Raw genomic sequence first — 10,501 nt, 5'->3', positions numbered from 1 at the left:
CATAAGACTGCTGGAACCTGTTTGCCCACTGCTCTGATGGAATGCAATTCCCTCTATAACACGCACCCGACCATAACACGCACATAGTTTTTAGAGGAGGAAAATCCGTAGGCATGCCACCCGTAGGCATTCCCTCCATAACACGCACAGACATTTCCCCTTACTTTTTAGGAGAAAAAAAATGAGTGTTATGGTGCAAAAAATACGGTAAGTCCAAGCAGGCAGCAGAAGCATCCATGACTGGAGAGAACCCAGGGTGCTCCCAAGGTTCTTTTGTTGGTTCTTTGTGTTGTTCTTTGGAACGTTGCTTTAAAACACTGCTAACTGCCACTGTCAGGGAGGAAACATACCATCTCTTAGGTGCACAGACTGCATTCAGTTCTGTTTCACAAAGATGGGACTGATTTCCTTTATCAATTGCTTTTTCCCTTTGGATTGCTACTTGTACACTACTCTAGTCATGGCTCTGTTCATCAGCCTCTTCCAAATGATCCTATGTGGCTCCTTTGTGTGGTGCAAGAGAGTTGGCCAAGCATGGAGAAGCATCTTGTCCTTTTCAGTGGAACCTGAAATCACTGAGAATCCCCACTTTTTGGAGCAACAGCTGGGCAGTTGGTTCCTCTCTGAGACCGGCACATCGATGGTGAGTTTCAGTGATGCCTTTGTTCATGTCTGAAGTTGACTCACATTGGGTTTTTTCCAGTTTCCAACAGCAATATTTACTTCCTCATTTATTGAAGAGATCTCCTACCCATCCTTCAGCAGAAACCTTCCCAAGGCAGGTCACAGCCATATAGCACCAAAATCCAAAATAAAACAATAATGTGAGAATACAGACAAGTTGACTCACCCCCACCACATTTGCTTTTCTCAACTTACAACAGCAATATGTACTTACAAATTTATTTAAGAGATTTCCTATTTTTCCTTCAGCACAAAGGTTCCCAGAGCAGGTCACAGCCATATAATCAAATAATATCAAAAACCAAAATAAAACAATTATATGACAATACAGATGATCTCACAGAAATCACACACATCTTAACTGGCAAAAGGCAAGGCTGAGAGAATGACAGAAACTACTTAATGAGCATTCATGGGGATGGCGTTCCATGTTTTAGAGGCCTTCGGTGTAAGAAAGCACCAGTGTAATGCCATGATCATAATGAAAATGGCATTTTAAAGGGCCATTTGAGTCGTGCATGGATACAAACTTCCATACTGAATGAACTTCCAGGGAGTCAAAAATGACCTGACAGTATTGCATGCTTTGGCCACCAGGAGACAGGAATGCAGGAAGCAGCCTTATACAGATCCAGACTGTTGGTCCATCCAGTTTAGTACTGTCAAAGCAGACCAGTGGCAGCTCTTCAGGGAATCAGACTGGGATTTTCCCCAGTCCTATTTAGAGATACCAGGGATGGAACTTGGAACATGCCTCATTCTGCCTGGTGGCATAGTACCCTGTTTAGTAAGGTGGTATTTCCAATTGGTTGTTCTTCCCTTTGAATAACTTTGCTGCCTCTTCTCTTCCTGGAAGGAACATGTGGAACACAGAAGCCATCTCCAAGCAGCTGTTGGAAAACAAGAAGGTAAGCCCTTCAGGCAGGAACCAGTTCATCCCGGTGATTTATTATTATTTTTAAGAGCCAAGCTCAATGCTGACATTTGACCATTCACATGGTCTTTCATAGCATCCATGAAAGTGTATATACACACACACTTGTTTGTTGGTTGGGTTTATTTAATAAGATAAGTGCAAGATAATAAAACCCAGATTCAAAATCTTTTAAAAAACAAAAGAAAATGTATTCAAAACTTAAAATTATAGGAGGAGAGAGAATACAAACAGGAGAACTAGCAGAGGAGCATCTCACAAAAATACTTAGAGTTGAGTTGAGTTGAGTTAGTCAATGCAATGCAATCTAGAAGTTGGCTTACAATGCCCATATAACCCCTGACCATTGGACATGCTTGCTAGGGCTGATGGGCACTGCAGTCCAACTACATGTGGAAGGCCACAGATTCACTGCTGTTCTGAAATAAAATCAGTGCCTCTTATGCCCACAAATTGGTATATATGTATTCTAACACGTCTAATAAATATATAAATATGTCATGAGGTCTGACAGGGAAGTGTCAGGTCCCCACAGGTCAATAAGAGGCTGGATGCTTGGACTTCCAGCACCACCCAACTCAACCCTTCCCCACTGTCCCACCACCAGGACCCGGGCTCTAAGTCCTTGTCTTCCCTGTCTTCCCTGGCAGGCTCCTCATCTGGCCAGTTCCTGACAAAATATGAGAGTCAATGGGCTCCATACCAACCTGGAGGTGGAGAAAAGCTCACCAGTGCCTTCATTTGGCTTACAGGTACCAACCACCAGGACAGAGAACCACAAAATGGAGGCAGTCTCTGTGCCTCCATCCGCAGATTGCTATGTGACAATACAGCCTGTGCCTTATGTGACAGGGCAGCCACGGAGGCTGAGGAAGTGCTGCGTGTCCATGGATTAAGCCCTGGGTTTCAAAGAGATGACATCATTTCCCCATGGAGCAACAGTGAACCTGACCCAAACTGTCACCATCCAGAATTGGGCCCAGAAACAGCAACTTCATCCAGGAAGGAGCAAGTTCTTCCCAAATGCAAGGGGAAGAAGGAAAATCCACTCCATTCTACTCAGCAAGCTGTTTCCATTTTCAGGGAGTATGACATGAGTCCCAGCCATCTCAACAACCATTCCATGTTCACTATGAATGGACGTTATGACAGCTCTGATAACAGAAGCTGGGAAATGAGGGACCACTTCTACTCCTCTTCTAGCACATCTTCTGTGCTGTCTTTCAATAGCCGGGCAGATCACAGCCCCTCTATTGAACTGCCTGAGTTATCCAATTTCAGCAAGAAGAACCACATTCCTTTGCAGCATAGGGGAAATGAAGCATCCTCTTCATGTAAGAAGGATAACTACCAGGGCATGAGATTCCACCCTGAAGCAGCAAGACATTTCCCCACTTTCTTACCTGTGGTCTCACAAGCAAATATCAAGTCTCCTAGGGTTGAATTCGCTACCGCAGACACTCCCTTTATGGCTAAGGCTCCAAGAACCTTGGAGCAGCATTTGGCCATGAAAAGAGTTCAACACAAACTGGGTCTTCCATCCGTTGTCCTCAGGTCATTCAGGGCGTTTTTGCCTCTTGGTATGGATTCCACTTTCCTGCGCCCCACAAAGAGGGAGGCTACTTTATTGATGAAGCCTCGGCTTCTTCCTTCCATGAGTGTGGCAAAGAGCAGGACACTGGAGCAACACATGCAAAAGATGATTTGCATGCGGCGTTGTGGGATGCCAAGGCAAGTCAAAGAGGCCCTCAAGCACATGAAGCTGGCATCTCACCTCACCACAGATACAGGATCGTCTGCAAACAGGAAAAAAGACCGAGGCGTCGTCGTCAAGGGTGAGAGAGAAGGGAAGGTTCACTGGCATGTTCTACACTTGGAATCCACAACCAGGGAAACAGCCCTCAAATCTCCCCCTCCTTCCAAAGCAAACCCCCAGACTACAACTGGTAAGAAGTCATTTAAGGCCAGACACAAGCTAATAGAGAATTCCCAGATAATAATTGTTCCAGAGGAGAGGAAAGCCCCCTTGCCCAAGCTGACCCTACCTCACAGCAGTTACCCTCAGCGACTCAGCAGGCCAAGGCCAAGTCTCCAGGGGAAGGCAGATTGTGTGGATATGAATGTTAAGTATAAAGGCATTCAATTCCTATGGGGCCCCCCTACACTGTACATTCAACCCCTGAGCAATATAATACCCAATGCTCCCGAGTTGCTAGCTCCCCCATCTTGGTCGCATCACGCCACTGAGTTTGTCCACACAAGGACACCTTTTCTTCCTGCCAATGAGGAGCAGTGTTTGGAATCCCATGTCATCAGAAAGAGGGCTCAACACCCGTGGGGTCAGCCCATAGTGACACAAGAGTCTTTGCAAAAGTTCCACCTGCCTACAGCACCCCATGCTTCCTCCAAATTGTACTCGGGAGGGGAAGTGAGGGTATCCCCTAGGAGCTCCTTGCCTTTTGCCACCTTGGAGACCAAAAGGCACCTGGAGGGCCACATCAAGGGTAAGGTCATAGAGCAGGCGTGGGGCGTCCCCAAGCGAGTCATGGAGTCCCTCCACCACTCCACTCCACTGACAAAGGAGTGCAAAGGCAGTCAGGAGATGTCTGCATCCCACAAGGGGAAAAGGATTATAGGGAGCCGTCCATTGGGGAAAGCACCAAATTTCTCTGGGATGCCAAAGCCACAGTGCAACCAGCATCAAGTGCTGAAAAGACCCGTGGACCAAGAGACTCTTGAAATCTCACTGGAGCTTGTTGACCCCATGTTTCATTTGCCTCAGTCAGCTGGCCACCAAGTCAAGGAACATGACCTTCCTAAAGTTGCCCCACTTGGTTTGAAAGCCCAGCAGCCTCAATCCCATGAGGTTCCCTTCAAAGAGCAAGACATCACCGTTCATATCAAACTCAACATTGCAAGCAAAGGTTTGGCTCACAGGCAAGGATTGTCCACACTCTACAGAAAACCTTTATCCTATCTGTACAAGGAGGACACCCGTCAGGTGCCCTTTTCCACCTTGCCCAGAAAGGATACCATATTTGACTTCACCTCAGCAGAGATCCCATTCATTGAGCAGAGGACTCGGGAGGATCTGGAATGGCACGTGAGAAAAAAGAGGTTGCAGCATGCTTGGGGGTTGCCAAGCCTTGTCCAGAGTTCTCTCCATTCTGTTTTCCCAGTTGTCCCCCAATCACAGCAGCACCGGACATTGCAGCACATGGAGGTGAATGTTCTTCTGGATGAGCTTTCCTTCTTCAGTGATGCCATCATCCAAGAACTAGAGCAGAATCTGCAGAAAAGAATTACACTTCACCGATGGCGCTTACCCCAAAGGGTCCTTGAGTCCCTCAGGCTGCTTTCCCCAGAGATTGTGGCTGTTGCAGGGAAACAGGATGGAACTAGGATAGGGAGGAGGACAATGACAAGTCAGCCTTTGGTGTACCCCACACTTCAGTCTGAAGCAACAGAGAATAAGATACTCCACTTGGATGAAAAATGTCTGGACGTTTCCCCAACATTGGCCAGACATGCTTGGCAATGCACGCCAACTTCATTGAGTCAGTTTCTCCCCAAGACCCTCCATAGTCATGGGCTTCTGGAGCCACACAACGACATCCAGCCATCTGATTGGACAGAAGGCATGGACCAGGTTGAGTCGGCCATGCAACATGACCATTTGCTGTCTCTCTGGGGCATGAAGGGTCTGGGTGGAACAAGGCACATGTCACCACTGCAGCCTTCCATTCCTAGAACAGCAACCACCTTCATGTTTTCAGAAGCAAAGACACCATTCCTCTTGGAGCAAGAAAGGCAAGCCTTAGAACTCCACATTAGAAAAAAGAAGCTACAGCATGAATGGGGCTTGCCTAGTCTTATTCAGAAATCCTTGCATGGCTTCAAGTCACAGGCTCCCCCACTGCCCAGTCTCCAAAGGGCTGAAGCTCATGTCTACATTCTACTACAGAAACCATCATTCCTTCCCCAAAGCACCTACAGTCAGCTGGAATTCCACATTCAAAGGATGATGCTACAGCGACAATGGAAGCTGCCTAAGAGGATTCTGGAATCTATCAAGCTTTTCCGCCCTGTGTTTGGGACAGGTCCCTTGGAACCACAAATTGCAGAGTACCAAAATAAAAGCTGTGACTCTCTGGGCAGATTCTCCTCTCCCATCCCAGTAGCCAGAGAAGAGCTGGCAGAGGCAAGGCAGGCGACGTTTGTGGGTGAGAACATCTTCACACATGGACCCAAGGCTTACAGGGCACAGCAAATGGTCAGCCCACACCAGGATACAGAGGCAGGAGAAGTCCCTGAAGGAGCTTTTTCTGAATCATCAGCTGCCTCTACAGATCACCATAGCCTCAGGAGAAAGTCTACAGAAACTGGTATCCAGCCCATGGGAAGCTTCAAGGTCACACCTGACGACCCTTTCCAGAAGTTTGCCCCTCTTTACAGCCAAGTGAAGCCCAGAAGCTCGTTTCTGCCCTTGGTGGAGGGTGAAGCAGTGGATAAGGGGGAGCTGAACATCAGGCAGGAGTATCCAGAGCATTTACCTAGCCAACAGAGTGAAATCTTGAATACGATATATGCAGACTCTGCAGCCTGGCCACACATGGATGAATGTTTCACAGGAACAGACTCAATGAATGTTTCCCTGGATGGAAGTGAGGCTAAAGAGAAACCAGAAATTAATGTCTACAAGGAGCATTCGGTGGCAATGGCATCGGTGGATGACAAAATGATTGACCATGCAGCCTCTCAAGATGAGGCTCAGGACCAACTAGAATCCTATACCAAACATAGGAAAATCTGTCACCGTTGGGGCTTATCACAAGTTGTGCAGAAATCCATGAGAGCATTTTGCCCACCTCCTCCTAAGTCCCTTCCTCCTATTTGTCCACAGGTCACCAAGGAAATCATTAGTATGGATCCAGACAGTGAAAAAGAAGAAAGTGCCACTGGTGATAATCTCTTTGTGGAAGATGAAAAGGTTCTCTATTGGGAAGAGCAACAGGCCGTAGAGCAAGTTGACGTTAGTGCCAAGACAACACAGAGAGACAAGAAAACGAGCACCAATGGTGGAATCCCACAGGAAATTGAGAATGGAGTTCCTACTGAGATAAGCCTATACTCCTCAAAGGACACCACTGGTGAGAGACCACAAATGTCAGCAGAAGATTCTGTGATAAATGAGCCGCTAGAAGTCATGAAGGAAGTTAATAACAGCCCACAGGCCACAGATGCCCTGAACATTTTGGGACCTGAGGCTGCAGATAATACTTATTTGGAGATTCAGCAGGGCACAGAGGAAGCAAATTATACGGGGGAGACCCCACAAAGAGTTGAGGAACTGGTATTTAATACAAAGAGCCCACACATAGTTAAAGAAGAACTATCTACCAGTGAAAGCTCACAAGCCACAGAAGAAGCAAGGTTCATCGGACTGGAAGCCACAGAAGATGCTGCTAGTGAGATACCACAAGCTGCAGACACTGTATCTGGTGAGAGAAGTCTGCATAACACAGAGGAAGAGAACCTCACTTATGAGAACACACAAGTAGCCACTAGCCCAGAGAGCTCAAAAGAGGATGAAGAAGTGGCCATTGCTATTGGGAGTCTAGAAGCCACTGAAGATACAAGAGCTACTGAACAACAGGCTAGTCAGATTTCACAGGTCACAGGGGAGGAGGTGACCATTGCTGGTGAAAGCCCACAGGATCTGGAGAGTGAGTGTGTGACTTCTAGGAGCTCACAAGCATCAGAGGAAATGGATGTCTCTCCTGAGATCCAAATTGATGTTGCAGAGGATGGAGAGGCCCCACAAGCAGAAGAGGAAATTATTTATGAGATTCCCTTGGTCACAACTACAGGAAGCTCCCAAGAAGATGATGAAATTGGCCTGAAATTGGATGATGAAAATCCTCAGAATAGAGAGAAAGCAGGCATAGTTCCTGGGAGCCCACCAACACCAGAGGAGAAAGCAGTTGCTGGTGAAAGCCGAGAGGCCACAGATGAAAGGGACAAGAGCTCAGAGATTGCAGAAAAGCAGAGCACTCAGACAGCGTGCCCATCATCCAAAGAGGAAGTAACTGCAGAAAGGGAAAGTCCCCAAGCAGAAGAGGGTGTGCCTGGTGAGCACCCGCCAGTCACAGCTACAGAGAGTCCACAGGGAGAAGAAGGCATTAGAGTTGCCAATGAGAGGTCTCACGTGGTAGTTCCTGAGGCTGAAGAGGCTGGGTGTGCTAGGGAGCCATTTCAAGACACTAAGCAACATGGGGAAGCCCACTCCAGAAGGCAGGCTGCGACCTTCAGGTGGGGCTTTCTGAAACGAATCCAAGAATTCCCACAGGCATTCTTGCTTCATCTGCAGCCCAGATACCACAGGGGCTATAAACTGACAGGAGGACTTGGAGACCAATCCCAAGCCAAAACGAAATCAGGCCTGCGGAAGAAGCCACCAGTCTTCCGGACTGAACTGCGGCTCCAGGTAGAGCGTGGCGGGAAAATCAGTATTTGTGGGGCCACGAAGAAGCCCCTTCCTTTATTTTCTCCAAAAGCCCATCCCACTATGGTGATCCCAGAGGGGGGAGGCAAAGGAGGCAGCCAGGAGATGAAACCTGGGAAGTGCCTGGGCAGACCTTCCTATCTTAAAGGAAGGGCATTGAGGCACAAGGCGGTACTGAAATCCACTCTGCATGTACATATGCAGAAGATGGCACCAGAACAGGACTCGGAGATTCCTCTTGAGCCAGAGAAGCATGAACAGAAAGTTCTGTTCCCTGGTGCCACGCTGCTCAGCGATTACAATGCAAGCCCTAGATCCAGCCAAGTTCCTGAATCCCGGGGGCTCAGGTCTCTAGACAAACACAAAGAGCCAATTCCATGTACTTGCATTGAAAGATTTATTGGGGATAAATGCAGCATTTCGTGGCAGCTCGAATCCAGCCTCCAGGGGATGGTACAGAACAACCAACATCCAGTAGGACCGAGGAAACCTCAGCCTCTAGATATCTCACATGCTACTGCTTCGCCCTGTGTGTGTCAAACTGCAGTTCTTCAAATAGACGCCAAATTTCCATGTGTAGTGGGTGCAGAACAAAAGTGTCAGCAGCAACAGGGGGTCCCAACAGGTGCAACGACCTTCCAATGTGGGACTGTAGTAAATTATGGAACTCAGGGGGATTTGCCTTCTGTGGAGGGCAAAATGGATACTGATTGCCCCAAGCAGGAAGTCTCAGGGGACAATCTCATTAAGCCTTCTGAAGTAGCAAGAGATCACTTGCTCAAGACCCACATTGCCCAGAGAGCCTTGGGGTCCTTCATACTTCCTTGCCTTGTCATCTCCTCACACACTGCCTATGAAGACATGGTGGCTGAACTGGTCAAGAAGGCATCCAAAGAACGTCAGGAGAGACTCAGCAGCCAGTTACACAGGAGGAGGGTCAGTTTGGGGATGCCCAAAGAGGAAAGCCAAGGGCTGCCCTTACAGACCCAGGGACATAGAGCTAGTGCAAGGGGGCAGCAAAAGACACCTGCAGTGGCATATACTCAAGAACCAAGGAGCAGGCGGGCCAGCAAATACTCCTATGATGTATGTTCAGGCATGGCACCTGTCCCATCTCTCAACACCAATAATAGCTCTCGGGTTCTGCAGGACCAGGAAGACATCCAGTCTGCTGAAGAAAGTAGAAGTGCTTCAAGTGAGAGCTCTGAAGTTTCAGGAGAATCCGAGGCTTCTGGAGACTCATGTGGATCTTCTTTGGATGCAGACAGTGAATTGCCAGACCCTCCTTCGGATTGGATTCACTTGGAAACCAAAGGTGAGGGTGTAGAAAGAGAGTCTGGGAGCATCTCCATCTTGGTCCCTAAGGATGCTTCTCAGGTGCGGCCAGAGACCCCCTACAAGCAATGCTACCCGCAAATAGAAGGCCACTCCCAGTTCAGGAACGCATGTGAGTGGCAGAAAGCAGGAGACTGGGACAGCGACAACGTCCAAGTTGAAGAAGACAGTAGAGATCAGAAGGTGGGACAGAGGCCTAAAGATAGATCTTGCCTGAGGTCTGGAGCCATCTTGAGACCCAAGGAAAGGTGTGCCTCTTCCAGTTCCCACAAGGATTCTGACAAGAGGATGTCTATTATTGGCTCAGTCCTGGAGAGGATATTACACCTAAAGTATGGAATGCACATTTGGTTGCAAAGCCATGGCATAAAGAAAGCTGCCTGGAGAGAAAAGAAGAGGCAAGGATTCACCACTGCCAATTGCCCTGAGAAAGAGGACATGTTAAAAGGGGCCGAAGAGTTCAGAGATGCTGAACCTGCTATGGAAGGAGGTGCTGTGCGCTAGACAGGTGGGTGTACACATATTCTGTAGCTCAAACTGATGAAGAGGCCCACAGACCAGAACCCATCTTCCAGAAACATGGTTCATTTCTGGCAGAAAGAAAGAGGATCCCATTACAGCCCTGGTATTTCAAGAAGCATCTTCCAGATGATATTTGAAGCCCTCCAGAGCACACCATAATGGAAAGAAGAGTATCAGGTCAGAAGAGAATTTGCCAGGGTTGGAACAGGTATGTGGAAATTCCAGCCCATGCGCCTAATTAGGCCAAGCATGTGCACATGCCATATCAGGTGTGGGGCAGGTACTGACATGTCCCCACATCTGCTTCCACAACCCTCATTTGCAGTTGGATTCCCTCCCAACCCACAACCTACAAGAAGGTCCTTTTGAAGGTCCGGGGAATTTCAGGGCTCGCCAAACCCTGGTGAATAGTTTGGGTTTTGTTTTGTTTTTTATTTAAGTGTTTTCCCAAGGTTTAAAACATATATGTTTTAATTACCAGCAGCTGCACCCCTCCAAGGTTTCCCAATTTATCCTTATTC

General features: G+C 47.9%; 1 protein-coding gene across 1 annotated transcript; it reads left to right on the top strand.

The window, feature by feature from the left end:
- The first annotated feature begins 1,533 nt into the window (after positions 1 to 1,533).
- On the top strand, positions 1,534 to 10,265 carry LOC309327610 (uncharacterized protein). Its single transcript, XM_081836933.1, has 2 exons — positions 1,534 to 1,592; positions 2,371 to 10,265. Exon 2 carries the CDS (start codon positions 2,712 to 2,714, stop codon positions 9,960 to 9,962), a length of 7,251 nt encoding a protein of 2,416 aa, XP_081693059.1. The 5' UTR covers positions 1,534 to 1,592; positions 2,371 to 2,711; the 3' UTR covers positions 9,963 to 10,265.
- The last annotated feature ends 236 nt before the right edge of the window (positions 10,266 to 10,501 follow it).

This window comes from Podarcis erhardii (genome assembly GCF_964252035.2).
Source record: "Podarcis erhardii genome assembly, chromosome: 13".
In the NCBI taxonomy this organism is placed as follows: Eukaryota; Metazoa; Chordata; class Lepidosauria; order Squamata; family Lacertidae; genus Podarcis; species Podarcis erhardii.
Note: the sequence above shows the minus strand (reverse complement) of the source record. Positions and strands in the feature narration are given on the sequence as shown.

Bases quoted from the DNA above. Each gene is read 5' to 3' on its own strand.
- LOC309327610 (XM_081836933.1), top strand. From the start codon at position 2,712: ATGAGTCCCAGCCATCTCAACAACCATTCCATGTTCACTATGAATGGA.